The sequence below is a fragment of the Centroberyx gerrardi genome, chromosome 24 (assembly GCF_048128805.1).
Source record: "Centroberyx gerrardi isolate f3 chromosome 24, fCenGer3.hap1.cur.20231027, whole genome shotgun sequence".
NCBI lineage: Eukaryota > Metazoa > Chordata > Actinopteri > Beryciformes > Berycidae > Centroberyx > Centroberyx gerrardi.
Genome location: NC_136020.1, coordinates 21,582,895 through 21,608,012, shown reverse-complemented (window position 1 = coordinate 21,608,012; position 25,118 = coordinate 21,582,895). Strand labels below are relative to the sequence as shown.

General features: G+C 40.0%; 1 protein-coding gene across 3 annotated transcripts in view; it reads right to left on the bottom strand.

The window, feature by feature from the left end:
• LOC139931254 (basic helix-loop-helix ARNT-like protein 2) overlaps positions 1-18,395 on the bottom strand; it is a 30,202-nt gene extending 11,807 nt beyond the window's left edge. For 2 of the 3 annotated variants that reach the window (XM_071924716.2, XM_078281895.1), the window contains exons 1-9: positions 18,307-18,395; positions 7,616-7,727; positions 7,457-7,495; positions 7,325-7,366; positions 6,445-6,602; positions 6,224-6,306; positions 4,414-4,506; positions 2,721-2,838; positions 1,314-1,463 (exon numbers count right to left, since the gene is read on the bottom strand). In XM_071924716.2, the coding sequence (XP_071780817.1) occupies positions 1,314-1,463; positions 2,721-2,838; positions 4,414-4,506; positions 6,224-6,306; positions 6,445-6,602; positions 7,325-7,366; positions 7,457-7,495; positions 7,616-7,727; positions 18,307-18,349 (838 nt within the window). In that variant the 5' untranslated portion in view covers positions 18,350-18,395. The remainder of the gene's footprint in view (positions 1-1,313; positions 1,464-2,720; positions 2,839-4,413; positions 4,507-6,223; positions 6,307-6,444; positions 6,603-7,324; positions 7,367-7,456; positions 7,496-7,615; positions 7,728-18,306) is intronic. The other variant, XM_078281894.1, reaches the window with a different exon arrangement.
• Positions 18,396-25,118: the final 6,723 nt, after the last annotated feature.

The following is a 25,118-nucleotide window of genomic DNA, read 5'->3' as shown; positions in this document are numbered from 1 at the left end:
TCTTTTGGTGAAACGACATTTCATGGCATTTGTCTTATTTCATTTGTCTTTCCAGCTCTGCACCACTATCTAATTTCATAGTTGCATCAAAATGAAACCTAATATAAAAAAGTAAAACTGTCATTACATGGTGAAAAAGTCGAGAGCTCTGAAACTGTATTTGAGACATTTTAATAAGGCCTTAACTTTGATTTAAGGCTTTTTAAGGATGCACATAAACCCTGGTTCCACAGAGAAAAATATGTGTTGTGCTACTGGTGGTGTGTGTGTGTGTGTGTGTGTGTGAATATAATGTTCAGATAAGCAGGAATAGCACTGTCAGTGAAGCAGAGTGCGTAAGACAGGTGTAACACAGATGTGATGTGCCTCCGCAAAATCATACATAAGCTAAGTAGATCGTACCAAGCTCTGTTCTACCTGAAACTTTGTCTGAGATCATTTTTATGGAGGAATAATACTGAGTCCGAAACAGTTTTAAAAATAGCAGATTAGAAATAGCAGCTAAGTTGTCTAGGGTTTGACCAAAATGGGTTTTTGAAGGCAGATAATTATATTTTTTGGATTAAATCTGCAATTAAACAATATTTTATGCTGATAATGTGAGCTGTCTATTTAAATTTGACCATTTTCATGCCAAAAACTTTTTAAAAAATCCCAAAATTGCAAGGATTCAGTGTTTCCCACATAATTTTATTCTTTGCAGGGTGGAAAAAACCTCTGAAATAATGTTTAGAAATAAAGTTTTTCCATTGAAATCCATGCTGGAGAAATTCTGAAGTTGGTTATCAGCTCTCTTTCTATCCGATTTTACAGACTGACACCCCTGAAACTGGTTCAATAATTTCCTCACCTCCATCATATCAGCAAACCGTCTCAGTTGAACCCGAAAGAGAGAGGTACCAACCAAGCTGACTTTCAAACAGTCTCAACTTTCTGGCATTCCTTGCGTTGCCCTAGGCAGCGCATCCCACCCATCTGGTACTCCAAGTAGGGTAAAACAAACGCCAAGAATTATTTGGAAATACTTATTTGATCCAGGGCTGGAAAATAGGACACAGAATGAAGCAATCTTTCTCTGAACACTGCGATCTGGAGGCAGAAATACAGCTTTTATCATGATAAAGTGTCTCAATAATAATAGTTTTAGTCCTACAATCAAAACGACCCCTCTACTGCAGCCACCGGATCCCACCACCTGGTATCCCTAATAGCACAGTAATTTAGACTGATTGGTGGCTATACTTGCCCAGAAAAGAGGTAAACACCGTAAAGTTGCGTCTAACCTCACAGCCTCGACTCCGGGATGAACCCACCTTTCTTTTTGGAAGTACTGGGCAGCGGGCGTTTGTCCTCGGGCTTCCCCGCCACCCGGCTGTGCTTCATGCGGCAGAAGAAGGATCGCCGAGCTCCAGTGGACAAGTGGGACGCTCCGACTGGGACGTCCGTCTGGACCTGGACCCCAGCTACACACACATACACACACACACACACACACACACACACAGACAGACAGAGAGACGGACCTGTAACCCAACAGCAAACTGTCCGCACAGCAAAACAGCAGGAAAATTCAACAAAAATGCTGATCCTGTTCTTTCAGGAGATCTTCTCATCGGCAGCTTCCCATTCTTTTCACACAGCGTTTACTTCCACAAGCCACAGTGCAGAGATTTCTGTATATACTGTATAGTTATTTGTAAAATTGTAAAAAAAAAAAAAAACAAGTATAGTCCCATGGCACATTTGTGGCCTAAGTATGAATTTATTTGAATATAATCTCATTTCTCTGGTTACCGATTGATCAACTGCCTTCATCTATTTTATGGAGAAAACAGTAGCCTAATGCTAGGTTACTTGGTTTGCTAGTTAGCAACTTCACAAATAGCAAACATATAGCATATCTTATGGCAGGGCATCATATTATGCTATAAAATATGTTTGCTAACGATTCAACCGCCTTCATCTCTTTTATGGGGAATTTAATGTTAGGCTACTTGGCTAGCTAGTTAACATTAGCAACTGAACAATTAGCAAACATATAGCATATCTTATGGCAGTGCATCTCTGTATGTAATATGCTATAAAATATGTTTGCTAACTTAAAGCTGCCTTCATCTCTTCTATGGAGAATACAGTAATGTTAGGCTACTTGGCTTGCTAGCTAATGTTAGCAAGTGAGCTGTTAGCAAACATAGCATGTAGCATATTTCATACAAAAATAGAAGCACTGCTTGCACAACAATACAGTTTTGTTTTTCTTTATAAAATCCCACGGTATGTGTTGGCTTACGATCATAACAAGATTTAGTTATATTTAGTTATATATTTCACTATATCACAGCAGTCCATAAAAGCAATAGATGAAGAACCCAGATGTAAGTTCTCCCCTCATGTATGCTAACGTCTTTGAAAGTCATTTGCATACACATTATTGAAGGATTATGGGATGTCAAAATCACAGCTAATGTGTGCATATTTATATTTAAAGTTACATTTTCACAATAACACAACTTTTACCTCACTTTATTAATAACATTCTGCTCAATAAAGAACAGCTGACTTGTACAAAGTGATTTTGACCACACAGTGAGGAGTGAGGTGTGTCTCTTCCTGTTTCCCTGGCTGAATTTGACTCTGAGAACCACGCCGCTGTGGTGAAAAGTCAGCTGAAACGTAACCGGTTCGGCTGAATCTCAAACCCGCCGTGGCGACAGACTCACTTGCAGCGTCGATGAGGCGTTCGCGGGGGTACAGCTCCGAGGCCGACAGCTGCTCTTTGACCTTACTGATGTCTTTGGGGTGGATGAAATCAAACAGGCTCTGCCCGGTCAGCTCCAGCTGCAAACCCAGAACACATACATTTATTTATTTACCTTTTTCCTATTGTATTTTACTTATTTTTAATTATTTTTTCTCGTTTCACTGTGAGACTTGCTTTTAAATAAACACACATTACACAAAAATATATATTACTATGATTATACATAATTTTACACTACAGAGTGTGTTGTTTGGTGTCATATAATTGTATTATTCAATTATTACTATTCCTATACTATTGCAGTTTTCTTCTCTTCCCTTCTCTTCAGTTTACACTTTCTTAATCTTACACCAGTTGCTTATTTTATGTATTAAGTATTGTCTGTTCAGTTTTATTACCCATTATGTGTTATTTGGTGTCAACTAATTGTCATAAAACTGTACTGAAAGCAGTTTCCATTGACCCTGGTCGTGCGGCAGTATTTTGTATTATTACTATTACAATGCATTATTCAATTATTACAATTATCCCTATACTATTTTAGTTTTCTTCTTTTCCCCTCTGTTCTATTTCCACTTTCCTGTTCTGGTTCCATCACAACTGAGTTTGAAGGAAAAACACTTTGCTCTGTACGTCAGCACTGCTTACAGTAAAGTTATCTGAACTGCAAATGGGGGCTTTGAATTGAAACAACGAGGGAATTCAGGTCAACTTAAATTGCTGCAGCATGTCTCCAGTCATGGTTTAGTGGCAGGACCCCACATTACCCCGATCCCACATGTTTCCCCGCTGACCTGGGATCAATTTCCCTCCAGAAGCTTCTCTCCTTCTCTCTGTCCCTCTCTGCTTCCCTACTGTCTGTCTCGATGTAGGAGAGAAGTGGTGAAGAATGTAAAGCATGTGTGTGTTTCCTTCTGGCTGCCAAGAACTAAAACCTGGCTTCCAAAAAAATCCATGAACGCTGCGGGAGTGGCAGCGCTCCAAAAACACTTTTAAAAAAGCAAGACTTGACCTCAATTACACCAGGGTTTTTATTGATGGTACTATCCTTGCTGTTATCCTTCATCAGAGCATCACTGAAGATGTTTCATGTCGGGGTTTTTTCAGCAGTCTCACAAAAATTTGCGGCATGAGCACAAACTCTGAAATGCAGATTACGTGTTGTAGATGTGAATAATGTGATAGTGTGATTAAATTCCTTCACTTAGGAAGGATTATGTGACAACGGCACAAATTGGACGCAACATTTTCATGTGTTCGTCATTTGAAAAAGTTTGCTAACGGGTTAAGTTTAGGCAACTGAAACAACTTTGGTTCAGGCAACTCAAACTGTGGTTAAACTTAGGCAACTACAACAATTCGGTAAATGTTAGGTTTAGGTTCTGATGATGGTACAGTAAGAAAAACTTTCACTAAAAATGAAAACTTCACTCACAGGTGAATATTACATTTATGCCACTTTTGCTTCATTTGATAGTTTACAAAGGAGAGAGAGATGGGGGGATGAAATGCAACAAAGGTCCCATGCAGGACGTTGCAGTTACATGGTATGCAACTTCGCCAACTAAACCACCAGGATGAACCTCTGCTCTTTAATATTTATGATTAATGACAATACTAAGATGAGCATGTGATGTGGAACTGCAACACACCCGGCTGAAGTTGAGGATCTTGGAGACGGACTCGGAGATGAACAGGATTTTCGCCCGGTCACAACTCACAACTAACAGGAAACCGTCCACAGCCTGGATGATAGATAGATAGATAGATAGATAGATAGATAGATAGATAGATAGATAGATAGATAGATAGATAAGTGAAAGTGATAAAACAACAGTGATAAAACACTATGACTTGTGCTTACAATAACAGATGGGATGTGGAAATTGTTCCACAGAAAATAATTTACTCTATTTTGAGTTGGAAGGTGCGGTCAAAGGAAGGTTTGGAAAAAGTGGATGTTTCAGTGCCAGAAGTGAATTTGACGGGCCAGAACTGGAACAGACATCGGTTATGAAAACTTTCCTTATCAGTAGTTCTGTTTTTGCTGACCTAATTTAAGAAGACAGTACTCAGTTGGTACAAACTTTTCAAATGTCCTGAAGTGAAAATTTACTCAGAATTATTCGCTCAGGATAAGAACCTCAACTAAAGCCTAAAATGTAGATTTTAACACAAGTTAAAGGAGTACACCAAGTTTTTGTGAGATTGGCCCGTTGATCAACTTACTTGTTAAGTGATGAGAACATAGACACCTATAGGTAGCCTATCATGCTACCACATTAGCATATTCTATGTTCAGTGATAGTAGGCAGCTAGCATCATCTCAGAAGTAAGAAAATGAGAACCTGTAGCAGTGCTAAAGCTAAATGCTAAGTAATCTTAAATGATATGCAGCTAAGTGTGGCAGGTTTGTGTACGAAATACAAAAAATGATATAAAAACCAATGTAGCGTTTTGAAGTACCAGGGACTACTTTTCTAAGTGATAAAAATCACTTCACAGCGGATGAATACGTGGTTTCTCACCTGAAATAGTTCCAAAAATAAACCTGGCTACATCAGTTATATTGAGTTAATGATATTTAATTTTTAAGATTTATGAATCTACAGGCCATACGATAAAAAGCACTAAAAGGTCAGTCTTCTTGTGTAAGTGTTAGCATGGAGATACTATCTCAACATAGTGTATGCTAAAGTGTTAGCATGGAGCTACTATCACTCAACATAGTGTATTCTAAAGTGTTAGCATGGAGATACTATCTCAACATAGTGTATGCTAAAGTGTTAGCATGGAGCTACTATCACTCAACATAGTGTATGCTAAAGTGTTAGCATGGAGATACTATCTCAACATAGTGTATGCTTAAGTGTTAGCATGGAGCTACTATCACTCAACATAGTGTATGCTAAAGTGTTAGCATGGAGCCACTATCACTCAACATAGTGTATGCTAAAGTGTTAGCATGGAGCCACTATCACTCAACATAGTGTATGCTAAAGTGTTAGCATGGAGCTACTATCACTCAACATAGTGTATGCTAAAGTGTTCTATGGAGCCACTATCACTCAACATAGTGTATGCTAAAGTGTTAGCATGGAGATACCATCTCAACATAGTGTATGCTAAAGTGTTAGCATGGAGATACCATCTCAACATAGTGTATGCTAAAGTGTTAGCATGGAGATACCATCTCAACATAGTGTATGCTAAAGTGTTCTATGGAGCACTGGAGCAAATGATCTACCGGGAACACAAATGATTTTGGTGTCTATTTTCTTATCACTTAACAGGGAAGTTGACCAAAGGGACAATCTCCCAAAAACTTGATGTATTCCCTAAAGTTAAATCACTGTCTGCTATTTTGTGGGAAGGACTCAATCTAGACTCCTACTATAAATAGAAATACAGGGTAAAGGCCATATAGTAAGGTGCCAGTTGTGTTCCTGTATGAGCGCCTACCCTGAGTAAAAGGTGCTTGAGGTCGTCGTCAGGCAGGATGGAAGGCTTGTAGGTGGTATCGGTGAAGGCGCTGCTTGTACCGGCTGAGAACACAGGGGGAAACAAGCTTTTAGTTGAAATACAACCAAAAAACTGACATTTGGTTGAAAGTTTACTGGAGTTTTGTTGATAAAACCGCATGCTTCCTACAGATATTAACGTGCCGGGTCGGTAATATTCACCTTTGAGGGTTTTCAGGTGTTGCACAGCCTTCCGCAACACGGTGAGTTTGTCAAGTTTTCGAGCCATGGGCTTACAGGTGGGGATCATGGTGGACAGCTCGTCGATGAGGTTGTTCATTTTATCCCTCCGCCGTTTCTCAATCTGGCGGTGAGGCTCCCTGTAGGAGCAGTCAGCGAGAGACAGTCTATACTCAAGATCTTTAAAATGAAGAGTTCATATCCAAAACGCTACGTAGCCATTTTAGAAAAAAGTTCATCATTCAATAACTAGAAAATACAGACGATCCAGTCAGGATCCAGTCAACCATCAAGTTAAATTACCCACGATCCACTAAAGCAGTGGTTCTCAACGTGGGGTCCGGGGACCACCAGGGGTCCTTGAGGGGGTTCCAGGGGGTCCCCAGCAAATTGATCAATTGTTAAACTTCAGCATTATTTCATTTAGAAGCAGTTAACACAGTTAGAGAATGTAGAAGAATGACTGTTTTGATCATAGTTTCTCTGTTATCTCTCTACCTGCAATACAGACAGTCATGGAGTTCTGGACAAAATCATATCTGACAATAAAAATATTCTCAGATTTGGGTTCAAGAGACAAAATCTCATCAGTCCCTAATGTGGACTAAATTAGGGGTCCTTGATATGAAAAAGGTTGGGAATCACTGCACTAAAGAGTACCATAATTAGCTTCATAATTACATTTTGTGTCAATCATTTTGAGTAGAGTAGGTATCACTTTTTTCAAATTGTGTCGATCCCATTTTTGAACAAAACTCTTCAAACATTCCTTTGAACCGGTCAGACACCAAACAAAACCACTTCAACAGATAGATGCCGCACCGCTTTTATAACTCAAGTGTTAGCGAGTGAATAAACCGACCTGAAGCATTTCATTTTGACCTGCTGATCGTCTCCTTCTGATCTAAGAAGAAAAAAGGAAACAAAAACAAAATTCTATGCAAATATTCTCTTAAAAAAAAACAATGAATAATGCGTGTATGCAAAGTTTTACCTGCTGAGGTCCTCGTCCATTTCGAAGTCGAGACTTTGCCTGTAACGTCAAACGGACACATTAGGCACTTTGCCTCGTTAGATATGTAATAATAAGAATGCACTCTTATTTACCATAAACATATTTACTCCAAAGAGCAAAACAGTGAAGTCGTCTTACTGTACAGAGGCGTCTGACCTCTCCTCCACATCTCCCTTGCGTTTCCTTGGCAGGTCTACAGCTGGCAGCGAGGAGGAGGCTTGGCTTTGGCCCTCTTCACCTGCTGCGGCATCTGGAACACCGACACGGCAACATGAACATGACGCGTCAAAATAAACACGTCAACCTTGAGACGCTCACAGTGAATGAAGGAATAAAACTTTCACAGCGGCTGAATTGTTGTTGTGCGTGCAAAGTGCCAAGAAAAATAAAATAAATCATCATGGAACAAAGCAGCTGAAAACATGTTGTACATGTCTGACTGGATCCTTTACAGGTGTGCAAATACCTGAAGCCAAATGGGGTTTTAGTTTAGTTCACTTCAGTTGAGGTTAATTTAGTTCACTTCAATTTACTTACTTTAGTGTAGTAGTTTAGTTAGGTTGAGTTTAGTTTAGTTTACTTCAGTTGAGTTGAGTTGAGTTTACTTCGATTGAGTTTAGTTGAGTTGAGTTCACTTCAGTTGAGTTTAGTTTACTTTGGTTCACTTCAGTTGAGTTTAATTTAGTTTAGTTCAGTTGAGTTGAGTTTAGTTTAGTTTAGTTCACTTCAGTTGAGTTCAGTTTAGTTTAGTTTACTTCAGTTGAGTTTAATTTAGTTTAGTTCAGTTGAGTTGAGTTTAGTTTAGTTTAGTTCACTTCAGTTGAGTTCAGTTTAGTTTAGTTCACTTCAGTTGAGTTTAATTTAGTTTAGTTCACTTCAGTTGAGTTTAATTTAGTTTAGTTCACTTCAGTTGAGTTTAATTTAGTTTAGTTCACTTCAGTTGAGTTTAATTTAGTTTAGTTCACTTCAGTTGAGTTGAGTTGAGTTTAGTTTAGTTCACTTCAGTTGAGTTCAGTTTAGTTTAGTTTACTTCAGTTGAGTTGAGTTGAGTTGAGTTCACTTCAGTTGAGTTTAATTTAGTTTAGTTCACTTCAGTTGAGTTTAATTTAGTTTAGTTCACTTCAGTTGAGTTTAATTTAGTTTAGTTCACTTCAGTTGAGTTTAGTTTAGTTCACTTCAGTTTACTTACTTTAGTTCACTTCAGTTGAGTTTAGTTTTGTTCACTTCAGTTTAGTTTTGTTCACTTCAGTTTAATTTAGTTCACTTCAGTTGAGTTTAATTTAGTTTAGTTCACTTCAGTTGAGTTTAATTTAGTTTAGTTCACTTCAGTTGAGTTTAGTTTAGTTCACTTCAGTTTACTTACTTTAGTTCACTTCAGTTGAGTTTAATTTAGTTTAGTTCACTTCAGTTGAGTTTAGTTTAGTTTAGTTCACTTCAGTTGAGTTTAGTTTAGTTTAGTTCACTTCAGTTGAGTTTAGTTTAGTTCACTTCAGTTTACTTACTTTAGTTCACTTCAGTTGAGTTTAGTTTTGTTCACTTCAGTTTAATTTACTTTACTTTAGTTAAGTTGAGTAGTTTAGTTGAGTTGAGTTTAGTTAGGTTCAGTTCAGTTTAGTTGCACAGTCATAAAACATAGAAGCAAGATGATAAAAAAAAAAGAAAAAAGAAAAGAAAATCATCATTAAAAACCCATGGCCTCACCACAAAACAAACAAAAGGAAGAAACAAACAGAAACAAACAGAAACAAAGAAAGGGAAACACCGCCGCACGTGGATTGCATAGCAACGTCAACCAAACACAACACAGAGGGAAACTGTGAAGCAACAACAGCAACAAAGCAGGTGAACTGTCAAGTAAGGGAAACGAAAAGAAAAGCGTTGCAACCGATGCTGCAGATTAAAACCCCGCGGCTACGTAACCAACACCCAGGTCGGCACGTGTTCGCCATCTCTGCTGAAGCGTTGACGACATTCCTCTAACGTCTGTCGGGTGCTGGCGGTGACGCAGCGTGACGCCAGTTAAGAGACGAGTTTTTTTGTAACTTATTATTATAGTGGGATAGGCGATGCTGCTATGAAGTAATAAAAAATGTTTTGATTATGCAGTGATTAGATTCTTTAAGTTTCTTTGTGTGCTTTAAATATAAATAAATAAAAAGTTCTTGATTTTATAGTGATTTCATGGGGTACAAAGAAGTTTCAGGCTCTGCTAATCATAAAGGAGCCTAAAATAAGTTTGGTTATCTTCCATTTTTCAGGCCCTTTTTATGTTTCAAGTAAAGATTTTCTTCTGTTTTCCATCACATTTATGTGCAACTTGATGGGTTTCATTCCAAAACTCTGTCCGTTTTCGAACCGTTTTGCTACTATACCTGTGATTTATCCGTCAATATTTCAAAACCGCAGACGATTCTGTCCTCAAAAGCACTACAAAGTTCTGCAGATGACTCACAGCAGTAACCTGTAATGTGTTTTTACTTCAGCAGCCACTTTTGCAGGAGTAGGCGGCAGATATTTTAAGTGGTTGATATCTCATTCAGGAATTAAACGCTTGGTATTTCCATGGAAAAACAAGGCGGATGCTACTTTAAAAAATCCCCACTCTGGCCTGTGGGAAAAATATTTCTGGGTGCTTCTTTTGTCTTCTTATCTCTATTACTGAGTCTCTACCCGCCCCCCAAATATCTAGGCACGGTCCTGCTCCATACTGGTCTGTTTCTAGGTAAACTTACTGCACTGGCTGACGTTTGCCATTGAAGGGCGCCAAACCTCCAGCTATGCTCGGATTTTCTCACTTTAAAGGCACGTGCCAGTAAATGGGGTTTGGGCTATAGAGTTACCTAAGGCTTATATAATGCTGTAACACTGACCTACTTCTCTCACAGGACTCCCGTACTTTAAATTGTGTCATCCATTGGAGAGTTAAAAAAATAAATAAAATGTGGATGAAGTGAAGAATGCTTTTCAATGTGACTGGTGACCGTGACTGACCCATATTCTCCTGTCGCTCAGATGGATTTTCAAAAAGGAGAAAAACTGCTAGATAATGATGGCTAGCTTTAATAATGATGTTTTTTTTCGGTAGTTCCACAATGTTGTAAATCACAGGTCATCAATGTAGGTTGTGACACTTTACTCAATATTATTCATGCTCTAAAGTGACTTTTATGTTTGTTTTCAACTTTTGTACAGTGGCATTATGGACAAAGAGAGATTTAAAGAGTCCCATGCTGTAAAGAAAAAGAAAACCTAGAACTCTGAGAAGTAAAAAAAACCCCATTAAAACAGATTATGGGAATCATGTCAAAAATGAGTTCTTAATAACATCACTATTAACACCCAACCAACAGCATGGCAGAGAAAAAAGCCTCCTCTCCTCTCCTCTTTCCAGTAACTGAGGTCGACTCTCGCCGCAGGTACACAAGTCACAGCACACAGGCGTGACTTTCACCTTTTCCAATCAGCGGAGGTGTTACGGCCGTGTCCGCACCCCCAGAAGATTCCCTAGTGTTTTCTTGTGTTTCCCCTTCCCTGTGTTCCCAGTGCTCCCCTGTCTGTCTCTCTCTCTGTCTATGTTTTGTTTGTGTGTGTCTTGGCGTGGTCTCCCTTCCTCGTTCTCCCGGCTCTGCTCATCCTGCACACCTGTCTGCAGTCGGCTCATCACCTGTCCCAGTCTGCTCACCTGCCTCTCATCAGCTCACCTGCCTGCAGTACATCTACCCCGGCTCTTCAACCATTCTTCGCCAGATTGTTGTTTCAACCTCAGTGGTAGTTACGCTTCAAGGCCAAATCTAGTTAAACTCCCAGTGTTTTCTTTGTTTCTCCGTGTTTCCTGTGACTAACCAGCCTCTCTTATCCCAGGACCATCACCCGCCTGCCTGTCTTCCTGCTAGTCTCCCTCGCCACGCTTCCCCTCATCCCACGCTCACGCCAAGCCCCGCTCCTCCTCACCATCACTCCCCCCCTGCAGCCACCCCTTTCAGCCCCTCATCCAGATCCTCCCTTACAATAAAACCTTTTCCTTACCCTCACCACCCTGTCCGTGTCCTGCGCTTTGTGTCCCACCTGTGTTCATAACAGGAGGAGGTAATTGCACGACAGAAACTTTAACACTATTGACATCCATTTCTTTAATCCCTTCAGGGGAGTTTAGTGGGTCATCAGTGACGCAGAAGTGGAATGTGGGAGTGAAGGTTTTTTTTTTTGCCGGCTCTCCCTCCCTCCCTCCGCCCACCACAGCTCTCCACCGCTGACGTCACACAGTTTCAGTTTATGTGTGTGTGTGTGTGTGTTCCTGCCGGTTGCCCCGAGCGTTGTGTCGTGTAGAAAGCGGTGTTGAGAGCGCGTGCAACATTCATATTCTGAGTCACGCCCGGGTCAAATCCCCCCCCCCCCCCGGTCGTGACAAGACTGCTGATGAGCGACCTGTGGGCCTGCAGGGCGGCACATGACATCCCAAATTTTCTGAAATGCAGAACCGCAGACCGCCACCCACCAGAAGCCGTGCAGAGAAGCGCAGGAGTGGAACGCACTCGATATGAGCAGGAGTACACAGAGTATGACCTACAGCCTCTTCTTTGTACTCTTGCTAATAAAAGCGGGCACTCCACCCTCCTTCAGCCATTTACTGGTGTTTGATTTGCAGCTCCAGATATCCATGTGAAAACATAATAAAGATAGGACAGGAACATGAACTGTTTTCAGTCTTCCCACCTCAAAATTTCCTCCTTTCAAAATTCCACAAAAGCAAAAATGAACACTGCTGCTCTGTCTCGACGTTTCTTGAACTCTTTGTGTTTTGGAAGCGACAGTCTTCTGTAAATAGCTGTGAAATTGATGGCAGCAGCTGACAGTACCTAGTGCAGGCTTGATAGTTTAATGATTGATGAATCAGGATATGATGCCAGTTAAAGGTGAAGCGAGGTAACTCTCTACACGTTGGAAACACGCCACCCTTTTACCACCACTGTTATAAGAGAGCTGTCAGAGAGAAATATGAGTTGAAAATGGAGACGCTGGCAAATGACAAAGCCAAGTAATAACAGAACGACAAACCACGCCATAACAGATCGTGAAAAGAACATTGGGACTTTAAAAAATGTATCCAAACAGCACTAATCATAAAATGCAGTGACAGCTACAGCAAAGATTTGGATGCAGTTTGGGTTTCAGGTTTTGCAACTCTTTTGCAAATCAACCCCCAGTCTCCAGCAGACTGGTGCAGTTGTGGTTACACACCTGTAAACCTTTGACCCGTAACTCCTTTTTTTATCCAAATTTGGCAAACTGCACTTTGGCTTTCAAGTCTCAAAAGCTTCAGCAACTTCCTGAACACGAACTGGCTGAGTAACAAAGTGGCTGCTTTTGTTAGACCGACATGCCGGTTTGCTGATATCGGGCCAATATTGGCTTTGTATTAAATATCGGATATCAACCAATTAATGTTGTCCAGTGTCGATATGATGGAGGGTTCACCTGACCACAGATACACAGCTTTAATTGTTCAATAATCTTTTTTGTAAAGTAATTGTTTTAAAGGCAGTGTTTCCCAGAGTTTCTCTACCATTGAACAGGTTCATTTTCTAACATTTTCTTTTATCGCAGATTGAATAACGACATAAATATTATTTTAGATATATTATATTATTAATATTATCTTCAGAAAGATCAACATAGTATTTAAAATATGTGCAATATTGCATTTTAATCTCTGTCCTCTTTGCCTGGGAAAGATCATATCAATGTTTTTTTTTTTAAAGTGCGCTTGCCTCTACTTGAGTAGGATGTCAGTTATTCTTTCCACCCCTGGCTCTTCTGAAGCCTATACACGTTAACAATCATCCCTCATTTCTCCCACACCAAGAAACACAAGAGCACAGACTGTCTCTGCTCTTATTGATAGGCTATAATACCATTCATCCAATCAATGGTCAATTTACCTAAGGTAGAAGGCATATCGACTTTCCATAGACAGTAAGTAGGACAATCTCCTGCGCACAGTTACAAGTGTGAAAACCTCAAACATCTCGTTTTAAACAACACACGTTGAGTGTTTTTGTCTCCGCCGACTCAAACAGCAGCCTCGGCCTTCAGGTGAGCGCTGCTGCATCAAGGCTGAAGCATCCAGCAACACGTGGGCTGAGAGAGAGAGAGAGAGAGAGAGAGAGAGAGAGAGAGAGAGAGAGAGAGAGAGAGAGAGAGAGAGAGAGCTCCCTTTTGTTGACATAAAGAACCCAAGGCCATGATTTCAATAGAGATATCAACACTTCTGTGTTTTTTTCCCACTCAACACATACTGTGCTGGGCCTGGGTCTGGTTTGACACAGTGTGGCACAGGATCGGTACCATTTGGTTTTCCATTACAATTTTGATCATACGGGACCCTGCTCAGGTGACATGTGTAACCATGACAACAGCAGTTAACGTAGGTGGATGTAAATAGTCACTTACCTGTTTCTTAGCTTGTGTACTCTCCTCCAAAAACACCAATCAATACTCTGACTTAGCCTCTGTCTTGACTTATTTTCAAAAACACTTGTTTTACCCACACTCACTTTCTTGTCAGCTCATAATGTGATTAGCATATCGTCTGTTTCCCATTGTTGCAGTGTTTTGTTGATGTTTAGTATTAGTAGTAGTAGTAATATAGTAGTAGTAGTAGTAGTAATTGTAGAAGTAGCAGTAGTTGCAGTAGTAGTGTTAGTAGTAGTCGCAATAATATCAGCAGTATGGTAATAGTAGTAGTTGTTGTAGCAGTAGCAGTAGTAATAGCAGTGGTGGTAGTAACAGTAGTAGTTGTAGCAGTACTAGTAGTAATAGCGGTAGCACTAGTTGTAGCAGTAGTAGTAGTAGTAATAGTAGTAGTTGTAGCAGCAGTAGTAGTAGTAGTAGTTGTAATAGTAATAGTAACAGTAATAGTAGTAGTAGTTGTAGCAGTACTAGCAATAGCAGTAGTAGTAATAGTAGTAGTAGTAGTAGTAGTTGTAGCAGTACTAGCAGTAGTAGTAGTAGTAGTTGTAGTAGTAGTTGTAGCAGTACTAGCAGCAGTAGTAGTAGTAGTAGTTGTTGTAGTAGTACTAGCACTACTAGCAGTAGTAGTAGTAGTTGTAGCAGTACTAGCAGTAGTAGTAGTAGTAGTAGTAGTAGTAGTTGTAGTAGTTGTTGTTGTAGCAGCACTAGCAGTACTAGCAGTAGTAGTAGTTGTAGTAGTAGTAGTTGTAGCAGTACTAGCAGTAGTAGTAGTAGTAGTAGTAGTAATACTAGCAGTAGTAGTAGTAGTAGCAGTACTAGCAGTAGTAGTAGTAGCAGTAGTAACATCAGTAGTATTGCAGTGTTTTCCTTTATTAGAGTGTGCAGCCTGTGTGGTTGCAGCTGAAGAAGCGCAGCACCATTCGGTGAAAACTGAACATAGAACATTTTGTCATGTGACTTCTGTGCATTCAGGGAAAATATTCCACATAGGCAAAGTTAATTAAGGATATTGCCTAGAGGTTGAGTTTCTAACTGGGCCATAAGCAACATTAAAGTTTGAAAAAGAGATTTCTCACTCTTTGTTCCTTAGTCTTCAGGTCAGTGACATGCTGTGGTTTTTCCGTGTCACTAGCAGCACTGATCTGATCCACCGGATATGTTTATGTAGTCATGTTAAACCAGAACTCTTTCTCTATGCTCAACTTGGGAAAGCGACCAAGAGTTTTGTGGTTTCAGCTGGATCTGCAGCCATGCATAGCAGACAAGGCGTGCCGCAGCTACTGTAACCTACAGTACACTGTGTTCTAGTCTATTTCTGGTTGATTGACCTGCAATCAACATCTTGTGCAATTGTGCGAGTTTTCAAAACGCCTAAGATAAACAAATAGGCTTACCCTCTTAGAACAGCCAATATTTCACTGAGACCATCTTTCATCTTGAACACAATCCATATTGTTTAATACAACAGCTGCAATAACCTCAGCAAGCAACAGCTTTATTTCAACTAACCTAAATGTTGCAGTCTCTGATTTTGAAGGGAATAGCTCAAGTGTTTTTGAGTAAAAACAAAAAACATTCAAAGCAAGGATTTAATTAAACATCATGCATAAGCTATCCCACTTACAGACTTTTTAAATAAACTTTTCAGTCAAGGAGCTGCATACACAATATAATAATGACAGGAGTATGAAACAATAGGCATTAACAGTAGAGGCTATAATTATATGACCTTTACCTACACATATACATGGGGCTTTTTGGAAGCCAGTTACACAGTAACAAAGCACCTTGTGCACCTAAATGTCTTTTCTAAATGTCCTAAATGTCTGATGACCTAGATGTCTCATCCAAAAAAATATTTTAAAGTGTCACTGTGTGTCACCTAAATGTGACCTTCATCTTAAATTAATTAGCTTCATTCACTTTAAATGCAGCAATTATCAACAGCAGCCAACACTTTTTCAGGCTTTAACTCCAAAGTTACAAAAAAGTCTTTTATGGAGTTTCATAAAGGTGAAAGTTAAAGAGGCAACCCATGTGCTTATAATGAACATGGCAGCCTGACTAAATAGAATTCATTCAGCCAATTAAATTCAATTTAAAGTTATTGTCTAATACACTTCCATCACAGGTATCAACCAAAAATCCTTAGGGAGTCAAATAATATTCCACATATTCCAAACCTAGAGCCTCTATAAAGACTATTGTCCTAACGGGAAAAAAACAACAACTAATATTCCTATAGGGACTAACAGGGTCTGTGATACTCAATAGTGAGTTTCTAGTGACCATATCCTGCTTTATGGTATTTTATCTCCTGTGGTATCCCTATAATATTCCTATAAGGTCTTATAGTGCGTCTGTGGCGCTGAATAGTGTGTTTATAGTGATTTTATCGTACTTTATAGTATTTTTTAAACTCCTGTGGTATTCCTACACTATTTCTATAAGGTCTGCGGCGTTCAGTAGTGAGTTTATATTGAACCGCTTATATAGGATCCCCTACGGTAAAATTTTGATCTGAAGTTGCTGCATGACATCTAAAATTTCAATGCGATAACGTCAATGAAAAACAATCGTTCTAAAATGTATTTTCGGATTACTGTAGTACTTTTCCGTGAGGGTTAAAAGCCGTAAAGCGAGAGCCGCTGTCGCACCGCGGCGCCTCCTCTGCTCCTGCCCGCAGAGTGAAGGCAGCGCTGCTCCACTGATCTACTGACCTAGTTTTCAAGGAAACTGAAGTCCTGGAACAAGCAGCTTCCTCCGCTCCGACGGGCGCGTACACGACCTCTACGCGCGTCACGCCGGGGACGAGCACGCAACAGAATAATGAATGGAGGGCTTCCACCACGCGCGGCGGCAGAGCCGGTTTGCCAGTCTACACAGCTTAGCTGCCCGCCCCGGTCATCGGGTGCTGCATACTAACGGTAATGCCGTTACTTTTCCTCGGTAATAAGCAGTGTAACGAAGTTCTGTTTCAGTTGCAGTGATGTTGTTACAGTCGCTAGTCACAAAATAAGTAGTCGCTTGTGTTGTCACCCTTTCTCAATTTCAAATTTAAGTTGAACTAGCCAAAAACTAACCGTTAAGCTGTAAACTATCCCCTGATTCGTTTCCTTAGCAGTAGTAACGAAGTACTGTTTCAGTTGCAGTGATATTACAGTTGCCAGTCACAAAAATAAGTCGTTGCTTGTGTTGTCACCCCCTCTTAATGTTCAAATTTAAGTTGAATTAGCCAAAAACGAACCTTAAAGCTACATATCCTCCTAATATCCTCTGATTCATTTTCTTTAGTAGTAGTAACGAAGTAACTTACTGTTTCAGTTGCAGTGTTGTTATTGCAGTCGCCATCACAAAAATAAGCCGTTTGCTTGTGTTCATCCCTCTTAAGTTGAATTAACCCAAAACTAACCGTTAAGCTATTCCACTTCTATTCTGATTCATTTTCTTTAGTAGTAGGAAGTAACTTACTGTTTCAGTTGCAGTGTTGTTATTACAGCCACCAGTCACAAAAATAAGCCGTTGTTGGTCTTCATCTCTCTTAAATTGAATTAGCCAAACACAAACCTTTAAGATACATATTCCACTATTCTCTGATTCATTTTCTTTTGTAGTAGTAGCTAACAAAGGCTATTGTTTCAGTTGTGATGGTATTATAGTCAGCATTCACAAAAACAAGCCGTTGCTTGTGTTGTCACCCTCTCTTAATTTGAATTTATTTAAGTTGAATTAGCGAACAGTTATGATATATCCCACATATATATATACCCTGATTCATTTCCCTTAGAAGTGCTATTCAGTTGCAGTGATGATATGTCACCAGTCACAAGTAGCTGCTCGTGTTGTCACCCCCTCTTGAAATGAAATTTAAGTAGCCAAAACCTAAATAAAAACTATATATCCCACCTAACTATATCCTCTGATTCGTTCTAACTGTAGCCGTCCGCCTCTCTAGCATTAGACGAGAAATGACAAGAAAAGTTTACTTTTTTATGGGTTAAACGACTTTCTGTGTGTGGAAGTCTTCTCTCTGCTTTGATTTTACTGAGCCAAAGGATGAGAAGAAGAAACCCTGGACAGCATCGACATTTGATCCACCTGATCACACTGACAACAGAAATAACTTGAGTCATCGCGATTATTCAAGTCCCAACCGTCAGTTTGTTTTGGGGGTAGGGGGGTTTCGGTGGGCGCGTAACGGAAAACTAATCAAACCTCTTTAAAAGTCCAACAATGACTCGCTGCTCACAGAAACTCCCAACTAAAACTAACATTACTTTTTATTTTATTTTTTTTAACGACGCGTGATGAGTAACAGCGGTTATTTTCGGAGTGAAAAGAAGTCACCGGTCGCCTACCTGCTTGCCTGTCCGCCGTCCCGTCATCGCCACCGGCCGACATGCCTGGACTGGAGCCGGTCTGCCCGGTACGCAGCGCCGCGGCGCATGTGAAGCCACCAGATGTAGTAGTAACAGAGAGATGGGGAGAGGAGGGAGGGAGGGGGTGTTGTATAATTGACTTTATTTTTTATTCACCCTCCTCCTCCTCTTCCTCCCGTTTGTACAAAGGAGGAGGGGTGGGGGGGCAGAAACGTGAGGGATGTACGAGAACAGAACACCCAACTCCAAGGAAGCAAGGAAGGGAGGGAGGGAGTGAGGGAGGGTTTGCACTTGTCTCCTCCTCCCTTCGCCTTTTCAGTTCATTCATACCTTTTCCACCCGGTAGACTCCGCCGCACTAGAGGCCTACTTTCCACTTTATTTCATTCATTTTCCAGTCGTGTCATCTCTGGCAGCTGCGGCACTCGTGCCATTCATGAATCAGCGTCTATTCTGACCCCCCCCAAAAAAAACTGCATTTCACACATACTTCATAATATGTTTAGAGATATAAAAATAGACATAAATTGGGCCGGAATGTGTTTGTGCATGGAGATGACATTCATAAAATGGCCAAAACATATTTTGGATAGAGTTGTCAGCAGAGCATATATTAGAAAATGTATTTCAACAGTCCAAAATATATTTCAAATCAATATCATATACAAGTACAAATGCATTAGTGGCAGTTTCTTTTAATAGGCTATTTTAAAGGCATATCTCTAAATATATTCTGAGGTATTTGTTTGCCATATTTGGGTCTACTGCACAAAATGTTACCCTCATTTGCATTTCCATTTACGTCTCCCGACACTTGTCTGCAAAGGGCCACATGACTCATAAATACGTTGATTGTCTATAAGTGGATGCGCTGATTGCTGCTCACTTAACGCAGGAAACGCTCAATCAGACCGGGACAAAACTGATAGTAATGTCGCATCTGTCGCATGTGAATCAAATCAAATCAAACCTGCAGCCCGGCCCGCACGAGACTAATGGCGCGAGTTTTGATTCCTCCGGTGCTCCGTACGTTTTGGTGACCTGAAAAAAGAGCCGTGCGCGTCACCACAGTCTGACTCGGCTACTCTCTCTCTCTCCCTCTCTCTCTCTCTCTTTCGGTCTCTCACGCTGCGGCTCGTTTCTTCTCCCGCCAGAGAGGGGTGATAAGGAAAGAAGTCTCACTCTGCCTCTGTTGTCGGGTGTGTTTTTTAACTGAGACCGGCAGACTCTGCTGTCAGGGAATTTACACTTCAAGGAATTCAGATTTACGCTATTTGTCTACATATGTGATCAAAGATATTTAATGTAGACATTGTTAAAACTGTATTTTGTCTGGGTGGTTGAGTTTAAACTACATTTTCAAAGATCCATCCTTTTTTTTTTTTTTTACAGGCAGTTTACCTTCTGCTATTACTAGTTTACCCTCTACTAGTACAGTTTACCCTTTTTACATTCAGTTTGGGACTAACTCCAGTCAATGTGTCACAACTGGGCTTTGAAATGAAATCTGTCCAAACAGGCAAGTTTGCAAAAAAAAACACAAAATGTTCTTCGACTTTCCAACGTTGAATGGCGATCATGTGAAATTTCAAAGTAGGAAATTTGTTTTTCTGATGTATCCAGTAGCATGTGAAAGCAGGGTAAGTCCTCATAGGCAGAACCGTGACAATACTGGATCCTGATTGGCCGACAATACCAGCTCTCAATTCAAATGAGACTTTCAAGTGCTTTTGGAAACATCGGAAAAACCAATTTCCTACTTTGAAATTTTACACGATCGCCATTCAAAGTCGTATGATTACGTTGGAAAGTCGGAGAAAATTTTGCTACACGAGATTTAGATTAGAATGTTTGTCAGTCAACTGTAAGAAAACACTTGAATACACATGCACCATTATTACGTATTTGTAGTAATCCAGACTCACCATCAGAACTAACAGTTTGTGAAATTAAGCTGTTTGTAAGTTAAACTGCGGAACGTCCATGTTTGTTCATAGTTTGTCTTCTGGGTTTGATTTTCTGACAAAATAGCATGTGAAGGCAACGTCGTTTATAGCAGCCGACTTGCTTCCCACCAGCACCTGAACGCACATTTAGTCTTCAGATTCATTCAATTAAATGCCCTTTTAACTAGACATTATTCTTATCCTGAGCCAAAGTACATTTGAAAACATCATAAAAACTGAATAACATGCAACTATTAATGGAAACATTGCAAGATATGGCCCACTGTTGCAGATTCATACCATATGACACACAAAGAGAAAGTGTTTTATTCCGTTTTTTTTAATTCCTGTGTGTGCGCTGAGGCTGAGCTTTCCCAGAACTCAAGGCTCTGTGTGGGAAGGATGAGACGAGTTAATGTCAGAGTCGTAAGTCAAAGTGAAGTCAAGTCAAAACAACTGTGTGTGGAATTCAAACTAGCCGCCAAGGCGTTTCAGCCATCTTGGCCTTCATCAGCGTGTGTTTCACATCACTCTGACACCTGACATCCACTTCTCTCATCTCTCCGTACAACAGCCGGGGTTTCTGGGAAAGCTCAGCCTCATCGCACTGCTCTTTCAGATACTGGGGTTTTTTCTTCTCCACCTTTTTCACTTAAAATCTGATGATTTTCATGGCAAAAAAATCCCCCAAAAATGCAAATATTCAGTGTTTTCCTCCAGCATTTTCTTCTTGTCAGGATGGAAAAGACTGAAACAGAATTTAGACCATGGGACACTAAAACTCTCCATTGAGATTCATGATAATAATAATAATAATAATAGTGATAATAATAATACACCTACTCATGCATACTTGGGTGGAATACAGTCTGATAAAAATGTTACATTAGAATCAATTCAGGTCAAGTGCTTTCCATAGATAACCAGTGTAGGTTATTGATCAATTCTACATATGTAATCAGACAAAGCTACATCATATCTATAATATCAGAGGAGGATGACACTGACTGGCCGATATCTGCTTTTTAATAAAATATTAAATAATTATCAAATGATGTAACGGTCTAACCCTAGTTCTCACCATTGGCAGTAATGTTATTTAGAGTTTCAGTGAAACATAACATTATTTAAGTGCTGTTATACTATAGACATATTTTTATTGTCAGAAAACTGCACAGCCATAAAAAAGTGACGTGATTCAGGGTCAGTTGTGACGTCAAGAAGACAAAATGATAGCTAACAAGCTAACCTGGCTCCTATCTGCTTTAAAATACACCAAACTCTCCAAAATAAACAAAACAGCACGGGAAAATATAGCCTACCGTATGTTAACATCACAATAGGCGTTAAGCTAGTAGCTAGCCAGTTAGCATGTTAATGGTTTAAGACAAGTGGGGGTTAAATCGTCAGGCATTTCTCAAAAACAACAACCAAACATGCGAGAGAGGACAAAACAAACATGTTGTATTTACTGTCAGAATACAGGAAAACGACGACAGCTTCAATAAGAACACAAAGAAAACGTTAATTTTCACATGGTGCCGTTAGTACAATATTCTCTTTCATCCCTCACTCCCAGCTTGTCCTCATGTCCCCTCTGTTTTTATGAATCTACCGAGCGGTCCATCTCTCCCAACATAGACAATCTTCGGCTCTCACCTACATAGTGTAATTCGAGCCCTTCGCACGAGACTTTACGTAAGGGGGGCGGCTGCACGTGCCAGTGAGAAACGTGTTGACCTATATATTATATAACTTGGCGTGTCACGTGCCGCCGGTTGGCTCGTTAACCCATTTTAAAGCGCGTCTGCGGAGAAAGTACAGTGGGCCAATGTCCTAGTGCACTTTACCAACCCGGAAGAGCCGTCAGCTGACAGGAACTACACTTTTATCACGAACTACACTGAATAAAACAAAAAAAAAAGCCCTATAGTAGTCCTATGATAAACTGTAGAAGATTACTATACACTCATGACAGCAAAACTATAGGTTCTAATGGGAGAAATAATGGTGATAGTCCATAAAAATACCATAAATCCACTACTAAGTACCTCAGACACACTTTAAGTCCCTGTAGGAATATTATAGGAATATTATAGGGATTTTCATTGTATAATAATGCCTCTGGAGTGGTGTAAATCAGGGGTTCCCCTACATTTTTCATATCTAGGATCCCCAAATAGACCCAAATTTAATCAGATTGTGTCCCAAGGAAGCCATAACTGAGAAGAAATCTGTTTTTATTCATGATTTAATACATAATTCCATACCTGTCTATGCTCAAAGCTCCGATCAGAATTGTCATTAGACTTCATTTCACTGTGTTAACTTCTAAGGAGTTTAAACTATTCATTTTAAACTATTCCTCAGATGCCGGGGACCCCCCTCAGGGACCCCTGGTGGTCCCCAAACCCCCCTTTGGGAACCACCGGTGTAATTGCATAGTTTTCCCATATTCCCAAAAGTGTGTTCCCATATTCTGATTCTCATCTTTGGAGCTTTTTACAGCTAAAGTGAGAAAACAGATCTTGTCCCTATTTTTCGGTGTGTTCTGGCTGGTTTTGGGGGACTGGTTTTGTGTTCTGGCTGGTTTTGGGGGACTGGTTTTGTGTTCTGGCTGGTTTTGGGGGACTGGTTTTGTGTTCCGGCTGGTTTTGGAGGACTGGTTGTGTGTTCCGGCTGGTTTTGGAGGGCTGGTTTTGTGTTCCGGCTGGTTTTGGGGGACTGGTTTTGTGTTCTGGCTGGTTTTGGGGGACTGGTTTTGTGTTCTGGCTGGTTTTGAGGGACTGGTTGTGTGTTCCGGCTGGTTTTGGAGGGCTGGTTTTGTGTTCTGGCTGGTTTTGGAGGACTGGTTTTGTGTTCTGGCTGGTTTTGGAGGACTGGTTGTGTGTTGCGGCTGGTTTTGGAGGGCTGGTTTTGTGTTCTGGCTGGTTTTGTGGGACTGGTTTTGTGTTCTGGCTGGTTTTGGAGGACTGGTTGTGTGTTCCGGCTGGTTTTGGGGGACTGGTTGTGTGTTCCGGCTGGTTTTGGGGGGCTGGTTTTGTGTTGTGGTCGGTGTGTGTCAGTAAACTCCTCCTGTCAGCGGGAACACGGTGTCACTTCTTACTCATGACAGAGGAATTTCACTCTTTCTAGGACTCGCTGTTCCTGGTTAATGAGTGAAACGTTTCCTAGGCTCCCATCCAGCAACTGCCTGCACCTCCTATTTAACCTGTTCATGACTGCTGAATAAAAAACACGAGTAAACCTTAACCTACAATCACTCATAAGTAAACAAGCAGCTGTTTAAACCAAAAATCTGTTGGATTTTAAGAAAAGCGCTGATTTGTTTCTCTTTAAAGATCCTTTCCTCTTGATTGAAAGTGATGTAAACAATGAACTTACACTCTAAACATTTACGTCAGCTTTAAATGTTACAGTAGATAAACTATTCTGCAAATAAAAAGGAAGGTAAACTGAGTTGACGTTGGTTTACGCTCCATACACTATGTCTATAAAGCATTTTTTTTAGAGTGCACAAATTCACACAAGCATGTAAACAGAACCTGGAGAGTCAAACTGCATTTTTAAAAGTTAATCTTCAAATAAAAAAGCAGCAGAAAATGTGTTTATTGAATATCTGACAGATGCTCGATGCTGTAAAAATAAGTAGATAAGTAATGAATAAGTAAATAGTAATAATAAGTAAAGTAATAAAAAGTAAAGGGTGTTGGGTTTGACATTTGTTGCATGTCCTCCCTCTCTCTCTACTCTAAACTGTCCAATGAAAATAATAAAATAACAATAAAAATCTTTAAAAACTAAAATAAAGTACAGTGTGAGAACCCTCTGTGGCTTTACTTTAATCATACAGCAGCTTTTAAAACCAAGGTGACAAAGTGCTTCACAGTAAAAACTAAATAAAGTAGAATTAAAAACACACATCACAGATAAAAACAGAAAACCAACACACACACACACAGCTTCAGACAGTCAGTTGTCTCCTGCATGCTGCACAGTAGAAACCTGTTTCTATTCTGTCACACCAAACTCAAACGTCTCTCCATGGTCCAGATACCAAACCATCCTCCTGCTTCCACCGGCTGGAAAGGTTTGGGGGTCAATTCATGAATGAACTCATCAATTCTGATTCAACTGAGGAACTGGAATTGGAAAAAAAAAAAAAAAAAACCCTACAGGAAACAGAATTGGAACTGAATTGGAATTTCAGGAAATTGAAATTCTGTGAAATTCCATTTTTTTTTTTTTCTCACCACATCTGAGATTCCACACAGTGTTATATATCATCAATACTGAATATCATAAAATGTTAAAGGAACCTTTCAGCTGGTATTTGATGCAGAACATGTAATGTTAATCCATATATTATAATTGAATGTGTTTGATTTGTTGAACTGTCTTTTATTTGATTCATAATGTTTTGATTTATAATGTTTAGCGAGTCGAGACAAACTCTTAGAAGTGGAATTTCATGGAACTGAACTGGAGTTTCCCATGTATTCTCAGTTCAGTTCATGAATGGCCCAAAGCCTGATGGTTACATCTGTGCTTCTATAAACTATTATAAGGATATTCAGTATGACTCATTATGGATTTTATATTTTGTCACTGTCAGATGAAAACCAAACCATCATCCTTTCAGAAACAGAGAAAAACAGCTTTGTTTTCAGATTGACCACCAGGTATTTCTCACTTTATCCAGTGGAGTTTGAAAGGTTTCAAAGAGGAGCAGCAGATTGGTCTAAAGTTAAAACATGAAAGTCACCAAAATTGGAGATACAAGGTTTTCACATAACAGCGATATAGTTATCAATGCACATATTCATTCCTAATGCGCTGCTTACAA